Below are 20121 nucleotides of genomic sequence, written 5' to 3'. Positions count from 1 at the left end.
GTCCCTTTCCAAAAGTGGGTGCTTCCAACTTCCCTCCCCCCCAGCCTGTCCTCTCTTCCATCATCCCCCCTCTCATCTCCTTCCCCCCTATTCACCTGTGGGGTGAGACACCCTATTTAGTGTGTATGTCATTCCCTCCCTAAGCCAAATTCAATGAGAATAAAGTTGACCCATTCCCTTTTGCCTTCCTATTCTTCCCCTCCCTTGTAACAGTTTTCCCTTGTCCCTTCTGTATGAGATAGTTTACCCCATTCTCTCTCCCCATCTCCTCTCATTATATTCCTCTATCACCTCTTAATTTCACCTTTTAAGTACCATCCTTTTCTATTCAATTGGTCCTGTGCCCTTTATCTATGTATACCTGTACACATATATACACACACTCACATATGTATTCATATGCCCATATACCCTCATATATAGACATATATGTATGACTATATACATATATACATACACACACATTTCTATTCCCTTCATCTGTTCTGATACTGAGAAAAGTTTCATCAGTTACAATTATCCTTTTTCCATGAGGGGATGTAAATAGTTCAACTTTGATAAGTTCCTTATGATTTCTTTTCCCTGTTTACCTTCTCATGCTTCTTGTATCTGAATGTCAAATTTTCTATTCAACTCTGGTTTTTTCATCAAGAATTCTTGAAAGTCCTCTATTCCACTGAATGACCATATTTTCCCCTGGAACATGATACTCAGTTCTGCTGGGTAAGTGATTCTTGGTTAAAATCCCAGCTCCTTTGACCTCCAGAATATCATATTCCAAGCCCTTCAATCCCTCAATGTAGAAGCTGCCAGATCCTGGGTTATTCTGATTGTGTTTCCATAATATTCAAATTGTTTCTTCCTGGCTGCTTGTAATATTTTCTCCATGATCTGGGAAGTCCGGAACATGGCTATAATATTCCTAGGAGTTTTCTTTTTGGGATCTTTTCCAGGAAGTGATCGGTGGATTCTTTCAACCTTTATTTTGCCCTCTGGTTCTAAAACATCAGGGCAATTTTCCTTGAGAATTTTTTGAAGGATGATTTCTAGGTTCTTTTTTTGATCATGGCTTTCAGGTAGTCCAGTAGTTTTAAAATTATATCTCCGGGATCTATTTTCCAGGTCAATGGTTTTCCCAATGAGATATTTCACATTGCCTTCTATTTTTTCATTTGTTTGTATCTGTTTAATAGTATCTTGATTTCTCATAAAGTTACTAGCTTCCATTTGCTGCAATCTAATTCTGAAAGAATGATTCTCTTCAGTGAGCTTTTGAGATTCTTTTTCCATCTGGCAAATTTGTTTTTTTTAAGGCATTCTCCTCATTGCCTTTTTGAGCCTCTTTTGCCATTTGAGTTAGTCTGTTTTTTAAGGTGTTATTTTCTTCAGTCAGGTTGTTGACTCTCATTTCATAATTTTCTTGCATTGTTCTCATTTATCTTCCCAATTTTTCCTCCACTTCTCTTATTTGATTTTCAAAATCCTTGTTAAGGTCCTCTATAGCCTGTAACCAGCTTGTATTTTCCTTTGAAGCTTTTGGTACAGGAGTTCTGACTTCACTGTCTTCCTCCTGTTCCATGCTTTGATCTTTTTTGTCCCCAAAATAGGAGTGTAAAGTTGGGTTGCTCTGCTTGCTTTGCTTCCTTTGCTTGCTCATGTTGCTACTCAATTACTTGAGTTTTGAGCTTTTTGCCACAGTAGGACTCTGCTACAAGAGGGGGAAGCTTTATCTCAATTGCTGGGATTTTTGCAGCTGCCGAAGGTATTAGTTGGGTGCCCTCTGTGAAGCCTCCACACACTCTGGCAAGCTGGTTGCACACCCCAGGACCTCCACCCTAGATAGCAATCCAGATCCAAGCAGGTTAAAGCAAGAGCAATTACCCCTCAGACTGGTTTCTTGGTCTCCCTGCATACTGCAGACCAGGAGCTGAAGCTGCTGTGTGGCTGCATCTGCAAGGGCTGTGGCTCCTCAGCCACTTCTCGCCCTGGGGGCAGAGGCCTCCCACACACTGAACTATTTGATCTCAAAGTCCACACTGCATTGACCTCTCACTATGTCCTTAGCATTTATGTGTTGATAATTTTGGAAAGTGCCACAGCTGCTGGTAATCTGAAGTCCCTCCAGCTAGTGGCTGGTCATGCCTGCCTTGGGGCTAAAACCTCTGGCTGGGGGGGTGGGGAGGTGGGGTTTGCTCTCAGAGTGCTGCATTGGCTGCTTGCTGGGGGCTCACTGGGCTATACTCAGTGGGAGATTAGCTTCTCCGTGTCATTTTGCAGGTTCTATAGCTCCAACGTTTCTTCAGAATCACCTTTTACATGAATTGGAGGAGGTGAGAGCCAGAGCCCCATGGAAGTCCTGTTTCTACTCTGCCATCTTGACTACCCCCCAACCATGTAAAATGTTTTAACATTCTTTTTCAAAAAAATTTTGAGTTCCAAATTTTTTCCCTCCTGGAGTAGGCAAACCATTTTATAGAGAATATACATTGAAGTCAGGCAAAACCCACAGAGTATTTTTTTATTTATTTATTTACTTTTAGTTTACAGCATTCAGTTCCACAGTCCCTTGAGTTTCAAATTTTTGCCCCTCCCTCTCTTCTCCCCCTCATCATGGGAGCATGTACTCAAATATAGGATCTACAAATATCTTTACCTTAATAATTAGTCAGGTTGTACAGAAGGATTATAACTGATGGAATGATCAGTGGGAAAGAGGAAACAACAAAACAAGAAAAAGAAAGAGAGCAAGTAGTTTGTTGCACTCTGCATTCAGACTCTGCATCTCTTTCTCTGGATGTGAGTATCTCTTTCAATCATGAGTCTTTTGGAGTTGTCTTATAACCTTACATTGCTGAGAGGGACCCAGTCTATTGAAGTTAGTCATCACACATACGATGTGTCTGTGATTGTGTAGAGATTTCTCCTGGTTCTACTCTTCTTGCTCAGCATCAGTTTATATAAGTCTCTCTAAGTTATTGTAAAGTCAGTCTGCTCTTCATTTCTTATAACACAGTAGTATTCCATTACATTCATATACCACCACTTGTTCAGCCATTCTGAAGTTGATGGGCATCCCCTTGTTTTCCAATTCTTTGCCACCACTGAAAGAGCCGCTATAAATATTTTTGTGCATACAGGTCCTCATCTCACTTCTCTGATCTCTTTGGGATATAACCCTAGAATTGGTATTGCTGGGTCAAAGGGTATGCACTTTTTTTTCTTTTTTTTGGAGGGCAGTTGGGACCAAGTGACTTGTGCAAGGTCACATGGCTAGGTTTTTTTTGTCTGTGTGTTAATTATCTGAGGCCCAACTTAAACCCAGGTCCTCCTGACTCCAGGGCCAGTGTTCTATTCACTGTGCCACCCAGCCGCCCGGTATGTACTTATCTATAGTCCTTTGGTCATAGCTCCAGATTTCTCTCCAGAATGGCTGCATCAGTTCACAACTCCACCAACAATGCATTAGTGTTCCAATTTTTCCATATCCTCTCCACACAAAGAGTATTTTTATTTTTATTTTTTTGACTTACACACATTTTATAGACTTAAAAAAAGACAAGATATTTATACAAAAAACCCAGTCATACATTCATTTTCTGATAGCATATAAGATGTATATACACACATATATTTGTCTCTGTATTGTTTCTATGAAATAACATTTTTAGTATGAGTATTCTAATTCTAATATAAATTTCAGTTCACTATTTTAATGAGTATTTCTAAGTTTTATTTATTGTTTTGTCCACTTGCTTAAGCCTGTCTTTGTTTTATTTTGAAGCCTGAAATCTCACAAAGTACTGTCAGAAGTTATTGTTCTTGAACTATATGGAGATAAAGCTCATTTTTATATTACATCAGCAGACCTTTTCACTGTTATAGCTGTAATAATATTTCAAGAAAAATGTCTGGGGAGAATCAACTTACTATATAAATAAGAACTATAACCTTATATAATTTAAGTATTGTAAGGAAAATCCACAAATAATTCTAATGGGTTAGAAGATTTGCATTCACATGTGCTTGATTTTAGGTAAAGGATAGAAGGTTGGCTTAACTTGAAAAAATGAAGGTTTCATCTTTTGTAGGATAATCAGCTGGGGTCAAATGCTTTGTGCTGAGTGTCTGAGTATGCCTGGGTGCTACTAATGGGCCTAAGTTGGATGAAGGCAGAAAGTGACAATAAAAAGAAAGAAAAGAGGGAAAATAATGGAGGAAGAGAGAAGCACATTCTAGATATGATATTCAAGAGATTTAAGGCCCTTTGCAATCTGCCACAGTTTTATCTCCTATTTATTCTGCAGCAAGAATCCTCTTGTCCAGGTAGGCTGGTTTCTTCCCTATTCCCATTTCATTCCTGTTTGACTGTCTTTGCTAGCACTGTTAATTCTTATTCTTTTCTTCCCTTCCTTTCTTGGAAAGATCTCTCTCATTTTGCCCTTTTCAAATCCCACCCATTTTTTTTTCAAATGTTTTATTAACTTCTGATTTACAGCATTCATTTCCGCCAGATTTTGAGTCACAAATTTTCTCCCTGTTTTTCCCCTACCCACCACCCCAAAATAGCAGTCCCACAGGATATCCCCTCCTCCAATCTGCTCTCTTCCATATTTTCTCCCATACCCCTTTCAACTTTTCTATGTTGGATCTCTATGCCCCAGTGCCTGTATATCTTATTTCCCAATTATATATAAAATGGTATAAATAATAGTATATATTTGAATATTTAATTTTAAAACTTTGGATTCCAGATTCATTCCCTTCCTCCCTTGTCACCCACCCTTACTGGGAAGATAAGCAGTTCAGTATAGGTTGTACATGTGTGGCTAATGCAAAACAATAACATAGGAGATATATTGTAAAAGACTGACTATATTTCCCTCCCTCCTATCCCAGCTCCCACTTGTTCTGTTCTCTACTTTGATCCCAACCCTTTTCAAAAGTGGGTGCTTCCAACTTCCCTCCCTGCCAGCCTGCCCTCACTTCCATCATCCTCCCTCTCCTCCCCTTCCCTCCCTACTCTTCTGGAGGGTGAGATACCCTATTTAGTGTGTATTTCATTCCCTCTTCAAGCCAAATTCAATGGAAATAAGGTTGACCCATTCCCTTTTGCCTTCCTATTCTTCCCCTCCATTGTAACCATTTTCCCTTGCCTCTTCTATATGAGATAGTAAACATATATACACACATTCACATATGTATTCATATGCCCATATACCCTCATATATAGACACACACACACACACACATATTTCTATTCCCTTCAACTACTGAGAAAAGTTTCATCAGTTACAATGATTGTTTTTCCATGTAGAAATGTTAATAGTTCAACTTTGATAAGTTCCTTATGGTTCCTTTTCCCTGTTTACCTTTTCATGCTTCTCTTGCTCCTTGTATCTGAATGTCAAATTTTCTGTTCAACTCTGGTTTTTTCAGCAAAAATGCTTGAAAGTCCTCTATTCCACTGAATGACCATATTTTTCCCCTGGAACATGATACTCAGTTCTGCTGGGTAAGTGATTCTTGGTTAAAATCCCAGCTCCTTTGACCTCCAGAATATCATATTCCAAGCCCTTCAGTCCCTCAATGTAGAAGCTGTCAGATCCTGGGTTATCCTGATTGTGTTTCCACAATATTCAAATTGTTTCTTCCTGGCTTCTTGTAATATTCTCTCCTTAATCTGGGAATTCTTGAACCTGGCTAAAATATTTCTAGGAGTTTTCTTTTTGGGATATTTTTCAGGAGGTGATCAGTGGATTCTTTCAACCTCTATTTTTCCCTCTGGTTCTAAAACATCAGGGCAGTTTTCTTTTAGAACTTCCTCGAGGATGATTTCTAGTTTCTTACTTTGATCATGGCTTTCAGGTAGTCCAATAATTTTTAAATTATCTCTCCTGGATCTATTTTCCAGGTCAGTGGTTTTTCCCATGAGATATTTCACATTGCCTTCTATTCTTTCATTTGTTTTCGATCTGTTTAACAGCATCTTGATTTCTCATAAAGTCATTAGCTTCCATTTGCTCAAGTCTAATTTTGAAGCAATAATTTTTCTCATTGAGCTTTTGAGATTCTTTTTCCATCTGGCAAATTTGGCTTTTTAAGGCATTCTTATCCTCATTGCCTTTTTGACCCTCTTTTGCCATTTGTGTTAGTCTGTTTTTTAAGGTGTTATTTTGCTCAGTTAGGCTGTTGACTCTCATTTCGTAATTTTCTTGCATCGTTCTCATTTCTCTTCCCAGTTTTTCCTCCACTTGTCTTATCTGCTTCTTAAGGTCCTCTATGGCCTGTAACCAGCTCGTATTTTCCTTTGAAGCTTTTGGTGCAGGAGTTCTGACTTCACTGTCTTCCTCCTGTTTCATGCTTTGCTCCTTTTTGTCCCCAAAATAGAAGTCTAATGTTGGAATCTTCTGTCTGCTTTGTTTCCTTTGCCTGATCACATCGCTCCTCAGTCACTTGACCCCTGCGCTTTTTGCCACAGTAGGACTCTGCCTCCAGACAGGGCAGCTTTCCTCCCAAATGCTGGGGTTTTCTCAGCTGCTGGAGGTATTAGATGGGTGCCCTCTCTGAGGTGTCCATGCACTCTGGCAAGCCGGACACACACTCCAGGACCTCCACCCTAGGCTGCAATCCATGCAATCCACATCTAAGCAGGTTAAAGCAAGAGCGATTACCCCTCGGACTGGCCCTTGTTCCCCCTACACTCTGCAGGCCAGAAGCTGAAGCTGCCACATGCCGATGGCTGGCTGTGCCGGTGTCTCTGTGGCTTCTCGCCCCGGGGCCAAAAGCCGAGCACTCCCATTTACTGGGTCCCAAAATCCAGACTGCACTGACCTCTCACTTTGTCCTTTGCATCTATGTGTTGATAAATCTGGAAACAGCCACAGCTGCTGCTGATCTGGAGTCCCTCTAGCTGGGGGCTGTTCAGGCCCACTCTGGGGCTAAAGCCTCGTCTACTGGCTGGGCTTGGCTCCCAGAGCACTGGGCTGTCCTCAGCGGGAGGTTAGCTTCTCTCTTTCATTTTGTGGGTTCTGCAGCTCCAAAGTTTGTTTAGAGTCCCCATTATACCTGGTTTGGGGAAGGTGGAAGAGGGAGCAGCAGGGAGGTCCTGCTTTTCAAGAGTATTTTTAAAGAAATAAAAAGAAGAGGAAAAAAATCAGCATAACTGATCAGTACCATGGTTTTGAATCTTAATACAATTAACAATTGAGTTCTACTCAGGAAGAGGCTGGTCGTATAGGGAAAGAAGGCCTGCATTTGGAATTAGAAGACCTAAGGTGGCATCCTATCTGCTACTTAGTAGTTAGTCATTGAATATTTGTTGTTGTTAAATGGTATCCATCTCTTTGTGACCCCATTTGTAGTTTTCTTGGCAAAAATACTAGAGTAGTTTGCTATTTCCTCCTCTAGCTCATACTGCGGATGAGGTAACTGAGACAAACAGTTAAAATGACTTGCTCTCCCCCACTAGATTCCTTTAAATCCTAGCAAAAATCAAGTATTTCCAACCCCATTTAACTCTAGTGCCTTTCTCTCTTTTAATTATTTCCTATTTATTTGTATAGCTTATTTTCACATTTTTGTTTGCTTGTCTCCCTCATTAGAGTATGATCTTAGCACAGTGCTAACTTACAATATTAGTGCATATAGTAAGCACTTAATAGTATTGTAGGGGGTTAAGTGGCCCAGTGAATAGAGTGCCTGGTCTGCAGTCAAAAAGACTCATCTTCTTGGGTTCAAATCTGGACTCAGAGACTAGCAATGTGACCTAGGGCAAATCACTAAGTCCTAATAACTTCAGATTTTGGAATACCCTGTGTATACAGGTTTTCTTCTTGGGCTAGACTGGAAACTCTGCAAGGTCAAAGACTTGTATTTTTCTCTCCTGCTATTCCTTTCCTCTAAGTGCCTAGCACAGATATATACACATATATAAAATATATACAGAACAGATAAAAGATAATTTTGGGGGAAGGCACTAGCTAGCACTTTGGGGACAAGTGGCAATGTTTAATGTAGAAAGTGGCACATTGAAACAAACTAGAGATTCAGTGAAATCCTTTGTTAGGCTTTTAAAGCCCTTTACCACCTGGTCCTAGCCTGTCTTTCCAACCTTATTATTAGAGGCAGCTGGTATAGGGGCTAGAGCTACTAGAAGGGAGTATCTTATTCTTGTAATTACTAGGAAGCCATTGTCACTACCTGTGTGACCTTGGGCACGTCACTTAACATCTCTTGGCCATCACTTTCTCATTCTTAAAATGAGGAATTGGACTAAAGGACCTCTAGGGTCCTTTCCAGCTCCAAATTTGTTCCCTTATGATCTTTTAACTAGGTAGTTTATCTAGTTGTTAACTAGTTCAGTCTTGTCTTAATGTTTAATTGCTTTAATTTGGCGGTGGGGGGGTGGGGGTGGGAGTGATGTTATTTAGTACCAGCCAGGTCCTGTGAACTTTGAACTTTCTGACTCTTCTTGGAGAAAGTATATGTGAGACACACACACACACACACACAAGTTGTGAGGGTTATGTGTAGTCTGGCTTTCTTATTAGTAATTCCTTATTGCTAAACCTTATTTCCCAACATATTCTTCATTCCTTTATGCCTACTTTTGCTTTGAAGTCACCAAATATAAGGAAAGATGTTGACTTAATGTGAAAGATACTGAATATTTTGTAAGATTTCTTCATGTCCCCATTCCCTGCAGTGGAGGTAAGCACATAATATGCATTTAGTTACCTTGCTGATGGCTTTTTTGCAAATACCAAGTGTCCTAGTAAATGATGTATCTGTTGCCTTTGAATATATAATTTCATCTCATCTCATTTATGTACTTTTTCAAGTAGAATTTATGTGCAGCCTTCCATTTATTTAATTATAATTTCCATTGGGTTTCATGTATATAGCAGAAATGTCAGCGTTCTCCACTGTCACTTAAGACATAGAAAGGTTGTGATTTATATTTGTGAAGGGAATTACCCTGAGGAAATGACAGAAGGCTTGAACAACTGAAGAACCTCATAAATGTAGAACACTTTGAACTTTTTGCAACATCTTTGCATCTGCTGCTGATTTTTTTGTGCTTTTTAGAGGGCAATTAGGGTTAAGTGACTTGCCCCAGGTCAAATGGTTAGTTTTTGTGTTAAATGTTTGAGGCTGGATTTGAACTCAGGTCTTCCTGACTCCAGGGCCGGTGCTCTCTTCACTGTGTCACCTAGCTGCCCTATCTGCTGCTGATTTAATACACTATCTCTGTGTGGTATTTGCCATAAAATTATATAATCTGAATTATTTATGTAGAAAAGAAAACAATGTTAGCAATAACTGACATTTAGATAGTGCTTTGAGATTTCTGAAGGTCTTTACATAAGTTATCTCATTTGAGACTTACAGTAATAATGTGAAGTAGAGTACTACAGGTGGTATTCCATTTTACAGATGAGAAAATTGAGGTTGAGAAGATAATTGATTTGTCCATGGGTTACATAGCTTAGTAAGTGTTAGACATTAATCTAAAACTCTTACTCCAAGTCTAGAACTCATATCTGTTATGTTCTGTTACCTCTGATATTTTTCTTGATCTCTTACTTGGCCCTTCTAAAGATTTGTATTCTGTCACTCTCTCTCTCTCCCCACATACACATATACATATATATATATATATATATATATATATATATATATATATATATATATATATATATATATATATAATATGTATACTAAAGTTAATTTGTATAGTATTCATTTTTATATTCTCCTTTCAATGTTTTAAATATTTCAGTGCTTTATATATTTATATAAAATTTACATACATTTTTACACTTGTATTCATCTTATGGGACTTTTTTTTAAGATAGTGATAGTCAATTACATTGTTGTACCAGAATGTATTCTGCCATTTGCTAGTTCATGGATATGCATAGTTTGGATTATTAAAAATAAAGCAACTGTGAGTATTTTTGTAAAATTTGCCACTCACCCCCCTTTTAGTAGCATTTGGTGGTGAATTTTTGAGAAGATAAGAATGAGAGTTGGAAAAGCAGGGATGGGTTTCTATTTGCATCATTGGTGAGAATTTTTGAATCAATAAGATTGTAAATCCATTTGAGATTTGAGTATTAGCATACTTAGGATATAGTCCTAGTTGTGGGATCATTAGGTCAAAGATTATGATCAGTTTATAATTTTTATTGTGTTTTACTAGAGTGCTATCTAAAAAAAAAAATGCATCACCTTCCAGTTCTGCCAACCATTTAATATGTTTTCCCAGCAACACTGAATTTTAGTATTAAATGCTTTTGACAATTTGCTGAGCATAAAGTAGTACTGCAAAGTTGTTTTTATTGTTGTTTCTTTGATTATTAAACAGTTTAAGCAATTTCTGAAGTAATTATCATTTACTCATATTCTTTACATTCTTTTTTTTTTTTTTGAGCAATCAGGGTTAAGTAACTTGCTGAAGGTTACACGGCCAGTTATTTCTGGGTGTGGTGCTGAGTATCTGAGCCCGGATTTGATCCAGGTCATCCCGACACTGGAGCCAGTGCTCTTACTCGCTGAGCCACCTGGCCGCCTCTATTCTTTACATTCTTAACATTCTTTAAAACTTAACTCTTATGCCCTTAATGAAGCCCTTTGTTTTAGACCTCTCTAGGAACTTACCATGTAACAATATTATATATGTTTTGGTCATATATCTGCAAATTATTTGTCCCATTATTCTAATTGCCAAATAAATGCTGTCTTTAAGGGTGTAAGTTCTGGACTGAGTCTTCTCCAAGCTTTTTGTACTTTGTAATTCTTGTAATAAATTCTTGTAATAAAACTTCGCATGTATATACTCTTCAGATTTCTCCAAACCTCTAGCATAGTGTTTTATACACAGTAGGTACTTGATATATGTGTGAATGAGGCAATGAATGAACTTGTTTCACCTTTCAAAAATTCAGTTCATATCTTCTAGCAGTTTATGCATTGGAAAATAGATGCTACTTTTATAAATGCCAGTTACTTAAATTTAATGTGAAACTTTTGTTAAATATATACTTTGAAAATATTTTTCCCAACCTCTTTTTTTATTTTAGTCATATTGATTTTTGGTGAATAGTTTGCTTTTTTTTTTAAATAAAATTCATATATGTTGTTTCCAATAATATCTTCTATTTGTTTGACAAATATTTTCCCCCATGCAGTTGGTTAGATTTGTTAGTTCATTTTTCTACTAGAACTTTAAGTGATATTTTAATATTTACATTGATACCTTTAAAGATTTTACAGTCGAATTGGGAAAACAATATAGGAAACAACAATTGTAGTATTTTTAGAACTCTATATTGCTCCCTCATAAACTCTTCTAGCACAGCCCTGTTAGGCAGGTAATGAGATATTACTATTGGCATTTTATAGATGAGATAACTGAGGTTCAGAAGGTTACCAAGTATTAAAGATGTAAGAATGTCAGAAAAGTGACTTGGCCAAGTATGTGCAACTACTTAGTATTATTGGCAGGACTAATATTGTATTCTTTTCACTACACCATATTGCTTTTTAGCTTAATAACTTCTTGAGCAGGATAGTGATGTGATGAAGCCTTTTATAAAACATGGTAACTATATGCAGAAACTGAACAATTGAGGAAGAATTAGGAAGTTGTTTTTATCTCTTAGTAGACAAGATGACCACAGTGGTCTGTTGGTATCTAAACTCTCCACCCCACTACGCATATTGCTATCATATTTACCTTTCTTAAAAATTGATGCTTAATATTTCTAGTGAGCCTTACCTCTTTACCTCATTGTGTTTTATACATGCTTAGTGTTTTTCTTAATTCTGAATTCAGTAGAGGCAGTGTGGTGTATGGAGATCATTCTGCAAACATTTTATTAGGACCTTCTCATGCCAAATACTGAGGAAATAGGAATCGGTGGGAGAAAAAATACGAGAATGAAATAGTCCCTGCACTTGAGGAATTTCCAATTTAGCCTAAGTAGACAACACGCTTATGCAGCTGTAGCTTAAAGCTGCCCTAAGGATTGTGGGACCCCTGGTATGTGCATGTTACCTCCTGAAGTTCGATTGGAAACTCTTTGAGGTCGATGACTTGTGTTTTTCTCTCCTGCCATCCCTTTCCCAATAGTGCCTAGCACTATGTATGCACATATACAAAATATATGCAACACAGAGAAAAGACAATTTTGGGAGAAGGCACTAGACAGCACTTTGGGGACAGGAGTCAGTGTTGAATGTGGAAGTGCAGCATTGAGGCAAACTAGAGATTCATTGAAATCCTTTGTTTAGCTTTTTAAACGATCTGCTTCCAACCTATCTTTCCAACCCTATTATTAGAGATGACTGTTGGTGGTGCAGTAGATTGAGCACTGGGCCCGGAGTCAGGAAGTCCTGAGTTCAAATTCAGCCTCAGATATTTACTGTATCTGACCCTGGGTAACTCACTTAACCTCTGTTTACTTTATTATCCTCAACTGAAAAAAAAATGGAATAACAATAGCATCGGGTTGTTATGAAGATCAAATGACAAAATATTTGTAAAAGCATATAGCCCACTAGCGCATAGAAGTTGCTATATAAATGCTTTCCCTCTCCCCTTTCTTTTGTATACTCAAGATGAGACTGGCCTTGTGTTGTAGCTCTTCCTCATGGGGGCACTCAATTTCTAGTCTCTAGGCTTTGTTCTGGCTGATCCTTAATGTTAGAGGTGTGCTTGAGACAGCTTGAACTGGCTTTGATTGTTAAAATTTTAGTGTAAACATTTACACCTCAGAAATGGGCAAATAGAAGTGTTTTTAGGACTTGTTTGGGTTTTTTTGTGTGTGTAAACTTAAGAAAGTCTACACCTCTGCCTGAAATGTACACCCTCCTCACATCTGCCTCTTAGTATCTTTGTTTCCATCAAAACTTAGTTGCTAGTATATTTCTTTCTATTTCCTTGTATTTATTTTGTATATATTTTCATGTACATGGTATCCTTGATAGAATGTCAGTTCCTTGAAAGCAGGGACTATTTAATTTTTGTATTCCCAGAATGTGTTTAATCAATAATAGGTACTTAATCAATGCTTATTCATTGATTAAGAAGCAGAGGTGAAGAGAGGGAGTGAATTCAGAAAAGGTAGATACAGTGTCATGTTTGAGAAATAATTAAGAATGTCAGTTTCACTAGACTATAGTGGGTATGAAAGGATGAAATGTATAAGAAGTTCAGAAAGGTAGGTTGCATCCTAGTTTGTGAAGGGCTTTAAAAGACAAACAGGAGTTTATATTTAATCCTAGAAGTAGGGAGCTCCTATTAAAGACTACCATTTATACCATTATTTTGAATATCTTCCTAACACAAGCCATTTTGGAGTTAAAGTTTCTAACATTCCTTAAACAATAGACAAAATTCTATAGTTCAGAGTTTAGGTAACAAACAGTTCAGTTAACCGTTGCTTCATCCAGCAGAACAGTAATCACTTAACTTTCTTTTTCTTTTTTTTTTTAAGCAGTTGGGGTTAAGTAACTTGCTCAAGGTTACACGGCCAGTTATTATTTCTGGGTGTGGTGCTGAGTATCTGAGCCCGGATTTGATCCAGGTCATCCCGACACTGGAGCCGGTGCTCTTACTCGCTGAGCCACCTGGCCGCCCCTAAGCAATTGGGGTTAAGTAACTTGCTCAAGGTTACACGGCCAGGTGTTTCTGGGTGGGTGCTAAGTGTCTGAGCCCGGGATTCGATCTCCAGGTCTTCTCAACACTGGAGCCGTGCTCTTACTCACTGTGCTACCTGGCCTCCCCTCTTAACTTTCAATAGACCCTAGAAAATAATTTTTCTAAAATCATTCAATCTCTCTTTGACTACTCATCTCCTTTAAGGATTTTCCTTTCTACTTGGTCAAAGGTGAATTTAGGAAACACTTCTATTAACTGATTGTTACTTTATTCCCTTTAGGGAGGAGTCCTTTTTGTCCTATTCTGGTGAGTGGGGGCTAAGGCAGGTTAGAAAATGGTTATAACTTCGAAAAGAAAGATTTGAGTTGTAGTTGTTATGTTTGACTTGGATATTTAAATTGAATAGTTAAAGAAAGTTAAAGAAAGACATAGGATTTCTAATTCAAATTAATTATAAGATTTCAGGCTAGGATACTGAGAAAAATGCTTTCTTAATATTTCTAAAAGAGGGAAGGATGGGGCATAGAGAGAGCTTAGTATTTTATTTATTTTTTTTTTCAACACAACAAATAGTATCTATTATATAGGCTTTCTCTTACATTCTGCTGTGCACGTGAAATATTTTTTCTTTTTCTTTTTTTTAAAGTTACTTTTTTTCTCTCTTTTATTTTTTAGTTTACATAATTCATTTTCACAAGATTTTGAGTTACAAATTTTCTCCCCAATTTTCCCTACCTGATGAGGGATGGCTCCCAATAGGTTCAGCAGGAACTCTGATCTTATCTAAGACCAGAGAGCCTGTAATTCAGTCTTGAAAGAATTCAGCAGGCCCAGGCTAACTTGGAGTCAGAGTTGTAAAAGTTTATTATATGCCTTACAGCAGTCAAGGATCCTTAGGGGACCTGCAGCCTTAAAGGGGTAGAATTAAGATTTATATAGAATCATCTATAGAAGAACCCATGCCAATTATGCTAACTAGGTGATTAAGAGTGGGATTAGGGAGGAGTTAAGGTGGGGACAGTGTTTAAAGGAACATGCATCTTTAATGTAACTGCCTAGGTGTATTGCCCATGATTCACTGGGAAAAAGCCCAAGAGGGGCTAACTGGAGGTGTGGTTTTAGGCTTGAAATGTCACTAAGTCAGCAAGGGGTCAAGGGCTGAGGGAGAAGTGCCCAGTCTGCCACCCATCAGTGTCATGCTTGACAAGATTGATGTCTGGAAACCAAGGCTAACCGGAGACTCAGGGAATAATAGGCTAAGGAGTTAAACCAGAGATAGGGTCCTGAAGGATTCATGGGGGCATTGAAACACTATACAAGGGGGAGATAATACCGTGTTTCCCCAATAATAAGACACTGTATTATTAATTTTTTTGGACAGAAAAACACCAGAGGGCTTATTTTAATGAACATTGACAGCAATTTTAATAAACAGGTAAACGTGAACAAAAAAATGTACCAGCAAGCAAATCACTGGGGAAGAACAGGATGACGCGCTCACCGCTGCAGCTCTGATTGGATGCAGCTCGGAGCACTGGCGTGCGTTTCACAGGGGGGGGGGGGGGGAGCCGGTGCATACAGAGGGTACCATAATGTAGCGTGTAGCGCAGGGGATCACCTTCACTACAGTAGCAATCTCAATAGGGCTTATTTTTGGGGGAGGGCTTATTTTAGAGGAATCTTACACAGTAAGGGGAGGGCTTATTTTCGGGATAGGTCTTATTATCAGGGAAACACGGTAGTTGCCTAAGCTGGAATGTTTATAGATACTTTTGTGAAAGATTCATAGTACAATAGGAATATTGTTCCAAGCTGAGATAATTGTTGCTGGGCAGAGTTATTGGGGTGGGGAGGGAGAAGGGACAGAGTTAATGCTCTGAGACTAGGGAGGGGGGAATGGAGTGTGATTTTACAAACTGGTTTTACACACTGATGTTACAAAGTTTTATAAATTGAGTTTACAAATATAGATCCCCAGCACCGCATCATTCTGGCCCAAACAGCATTCTCATTGAATATCCCCTCCCCCAATCTGCTGTCTCCCATATCTTCCCCCATTCCTCCTTCAACTTTCCAGTAGGGCATGGAGAATGCCCTATACTCCAGTGCCTGTATATCTCATTTCCCAGTTACATGTAAAATAATAATATGTGTATATATATATATATATATTTGATTTTAAAACTTTGGATTCCAGATTCTTTCCCTTCCTCCCTCATCACCCACCCTTACTGAAAAGATAAGCAATTCAATATATATTGCACATGTGTAGGCATGCAAAACATTTCCATAGTGGATATATTGTGAAAGACTGATTATATTTCCCTCCATCCTATCCCCCCCCCCCAACTTGTTCTATTCTCTACTTTGATTCTGTCCCTTTTCAAAAGTGGTTGCTTCCAACTTTCCTCCCCCCTAGCCTCCCTACCTTCCATCATCCCCACTCTCATCCCCTTCCCCCCTATTCTCCTGTAGGGTGAGATATCATATTTAATGGTGTATGTCATTCCCTCCCTAAGCCAAATTCAATGAGAATAAGGTTGACTCATTCCCTTTTGCCTTCCTGTTCTTCCCCTCCATTGTAACCATTTTCCCTTGCCTCTTCTATATGAGATGATTTATCCCATTCTGTCTCTCCCCATCTCCTCTCATTATATTCCTCTCTCACCTCTTAATTTCACCTTTTAAGTATCATTCTTTCCTATTCAATTGGTCCTGTGCCCTCTGTCTATGTATACCTGTAGACATATATACACACACTCACATATGTATTCATATGCCCATATACCCTCCTATATAGACATATATATGTATGTATACATATATACATATACATATATTCATATATACATTTCTATTCCCTTTAACTATTCTCATACTGAAAAGAGTTTCATAAGTTACAATTATTGTTTTTCCATGTAGAAATATAAGTAGTTCAACTTTGATAAATTCCTTATGATTTCTTTTCCCTGTTTACCTTCTTTTGCTTCTTGTATCTGAATGTCACATTTTCCATTCAACTCTGTTTTTTTCATCAAGAATGCTTGAAAGTCCTCTATTCCACTGGATGACCATATTTTGCCCTGAAACATGATACTCAGTTTTGCTGGGTAAGTGATTCTTGGTTAAAATCCCAACTCCTTTGACCTCCAGAATATCATATTCCAGGCCGTTCAATAGCTCAATGTAGAAGCTGCCAGGTCATGAGTTATCCTGATTGTATTTCCACAATATTCACATTGTTTCTTCCTGGCTGCTTGTAATATTTTCTCCTTGATCTGGAAACTCGGAAACCTGGCTATAATATTCCTAGGAGTTTTCCTTTTGAATTCTTTTCCAGGAGGTGATTGGTGGACTCTTTCAACCTCTATTTTGCCCTCTGGTTCTAAAACATCAGGGCAATTTTCCTTGAGAGTTTCTTGAAGGATGGTTTTTAGGTTCTTTTTTTTATCATGGCTTTCAGGTAGTCTAATAATTCTTAAATTATCTCTCCTGGATCTATTTTCCAGGTCAGTGGCTTTTCCAGTAAGATATTTCACATTGCCTTCTATTTTTTCATTTGTTTGGATCTTGATTTCTCATAAAGTCACTAGCTTCCATTTGCTCCAATCTAATTCTGAAGGAATGATTCTTTTCAGTGAGCTTTTGAGATTCTTTTTCCATCTGGAAAATTCAGTTTTTTAATGCATTCTTCTCCTCATTGCCTTTTTGGGCCTCTTTTGCCATCTGAGCAATCCAGATCCAAGCAGGTGAAAACAAGAGCAATTACCCCTCAGACTGGTCGCTTGGCCTGCCCCCTTCCCCCCCCCCCCCCATACTGAAGACCAGGAGCTGATGCTGCCAGGTGGCTGCTGCTGCAAGGGCTGTGGCTCCTCAGCCACTTCTCACCCTGGAGGCAAAGGCAGGATCGTGCTCCATATTCCCACATCCCAAAGTCCACACTGCACTCTCCACAAATTACTGACTTTGACCTTGGCATCTATGGGTTGATAATTCTGGAAACCGCCACAGCTGCTGGTGATCCGAAGTCCCTCCATCTAGTGGCTGCTCAGGCCACCCTGAGGCTAAAACCTCCAGCTGCCCAGGGGCTGGGCTCCGCTCCCAGAGCGCTGTGCTGGCCCCTTCCTGTCAGCCTGCTGGGCAGTCCTCAGCAGGAGGTTAGCTTCTCTCTGTCATTTTGTGGGTTCTGTAGCTCCAAAGTTTGTCTAGAGTCATTTTTTACATGAATTGGGGGAGGTGGGAGCTGGAGCTGCGCGGAAGTCCTGTTTCTACTCTGCCATCTTGAAAACAAGTCGAGAGCTTAGTATTTTAAATTCTAGAGATGTGGAGGTAGAAATGGCATGATTTAGCAGTTGAAAGTGTATGTGGAATGAAGGAAAGATGAAAATCAATGATAATTCCAAGGCTGGGAACCTTGATGCCTGGAAGGAAAATGGTTTCTTCTATAGAAATAAGAAAATTTAGAAGATAGGGACTAAGTTGATGCGTTCTTTTTTGGAAATGTTGAGTTTCAAATGCCTATGGAACATCCAGTCAGCCATATGATAATAAACCCATAGAAGCTGGATATGTCACCAAGAGAGTAAATGTAGAGAAAGAAGAGGTTCTGAACCAAACCTGCGTGTGCGCCCTAGGTAAGGGAGTGTGATGGGGATAATGATCTAGCAATGGAGATTGAAAAGTGGTGTGACAGATAAGAAGAGAATCAAGAAAAAGGAATGTTAGAAAAACTCTAGTATCCTAGAGGAGAGAGGGGTAGACAGTGTCAAATGCTATTCAGAGGTCAAGAAGGGCGAAGCTTGAGAAAAGACCGTAAGATTTGACAGTTATGAGATAATTGTTAACTTTGGAGAGAACTGTTTTAGTGGAGTTGTGAGGTTGGAAGCCAGATTTTAAGGGGTGGGAGAGGGGTTGAGATGTGAATTAGAGAAGAGGAAGTTTGGACAACAAGTGTTGATCATTCTTTCTAAGCATTTGACTGAGAAAAGATATGGAGATATAGGGTAATTTCTTGAGATGATCATAAGGTCTAGTGAAAGCCTTTTGAAGGATGGAAGAGACCTGGGCTTGTTTGTAGGCATTGTGAAAGGAGCCAATTGATAGGAATTGCACTGGGATTTGAATCCCAGCTGTGTTACTTACCAACTTTGTAACTGTGGACAAGCTATTTTACTTTTCTGACACTTAAATTTCTTCATCTGTAATAGGTGGATAATAATTTTTTTATTTACCTCCCAGGATTGAGAGAATCAAATGATATAATGTATGTCAAGTTTTGCTCCATAAATGTTAACTCGGTTATTCTTCGCAAGATCTCTAGTGATTAATTAGTGCTTGCTCAGCATTAATGAGTTCTTGCAGTTCCTAGCACTATATTATATCCTTGGCAGCAATGAAGTATTGTTTTAACCTGACTTCTACCAAGGAACACCAGAGGTACCTTTTATGACCCTTATTACTCTACCAGAATGATCATGCATTGCTGCTTCAGTTAGTTAAAGTAAACTGACTACCAAGTTTTAAACAGACTGTTAATACTCATACTATTTGTTTTGAAAATAGCTTTCTATTTGTGCCTTTGTATATAGCATAATATGATCTAGAATTCTGGTTGGCCCTGTACACATAGAAGTGAGAAAATAACTTTGTCCCAACGGTATAGCTGCAGTTGATATTAAAATAATTATTTCCTTAATTTTTTATTTTAATGAGTATTTTCACATAATCTGTTTCCTTTATATGGGAGTAGTGGTACCTGTACCATATAGGTAAGCAAAGAACAGAACCAATGCTTTTTTAAAAAATCTTTTATTGAACATGATCAGAGAATGTTAGACTAGAGAATGCTAATTCTTTTCTTCCTGCTGAGGATTTGTTAATTTTATTTACAATATTTTACCACCAGCATGGGTGGACACAGTCTGGGACCTGGATTTCATGGATACTGAGCCTTTGGATTCCAACATTGAAGCTCAGATCACAGAGGATGGACTATATGCATTCACTGAACTCTATAGCAACCTTTTTCCTTTTGCTTCTGAAGAACATGGAACCACAGAGGTAAAAAACATGCTGATCATTTTTAGATTTGAAATAAAATAGCTGTTATGTTAAAAATGTAACTCTCAAGTAACATGAGTAGTACTGTAGGAATTGTATGAAAGACAAGTAAACTTCATGAGTACAGCCATTGGGTCTTATGTAGACTTTACATATTTCACTGTGCTTTTTTTGTATGGTGCTCAGCTTTTCAAAGAACTTAAAACAATAACAATTTCTCAAACTACAACAGTAAAATAAACAATATGAAAAGAGCAAAAGTCTAGAAAGATATATGTGACAATTTCATCTGACTTGGGACTTGTAATTTAACCTCTCTTGAATTGTTTGCTCAAGTATAAAATGAAGAGATTGAACTAGATCAGTGTTTCTTAATCTTTTTTTTTTTTTTGTCC

At 38.4% G+C, this 20121-nt stretch overlaps 1 protein-coding gene across 2 annotated transcripts in view; it reads left to right on the top strand.

The window, feature by feature from the left end:
• NCAPD3 (non-SMC condensin II complex subunit D3) overlaps nucleotides 1-20121 on the top strand; it is a 127030-nt gene that overhangs the window by 2077 nt on the left and 104832 nt on the right. For both annotated transcript variants that reach the window (XM_069080117.1, XM_069080116.1), the window contains exon 2: nucleotides 19572-19726. In XM_069080117.1, coding sequence (XP_068936218.1) covers nucleotides 19572-19726 — 155 coding nt within the window. The remainder of the gene's footprint in view (nucleotides 1-19571; nucleotides 19727-20121) is intronic.

Source organism: Petaurus breviceps, unplaced genomic scaffold, assembly GCF_028583685.1.
Source record: "Petaurus breviceps papuanus isolate PSGF00001 unplaced genomic scaffold, PetGlider_PUasm1.0 91133, whole genome shotgun sequence".
NCBI classification, from domain to species: domain Eukaryota; kingdom Metazoa; phylum Chordata; class Mammalia; order Diprotodontia; family Petauridae; genus Petaurus; species Petaurus breviceps.
The sequence above is the reverse complement of the archived record's forward strand: the minus strand, read 5'-3'. Positions and strand labels throughout refer to the sequence as shown.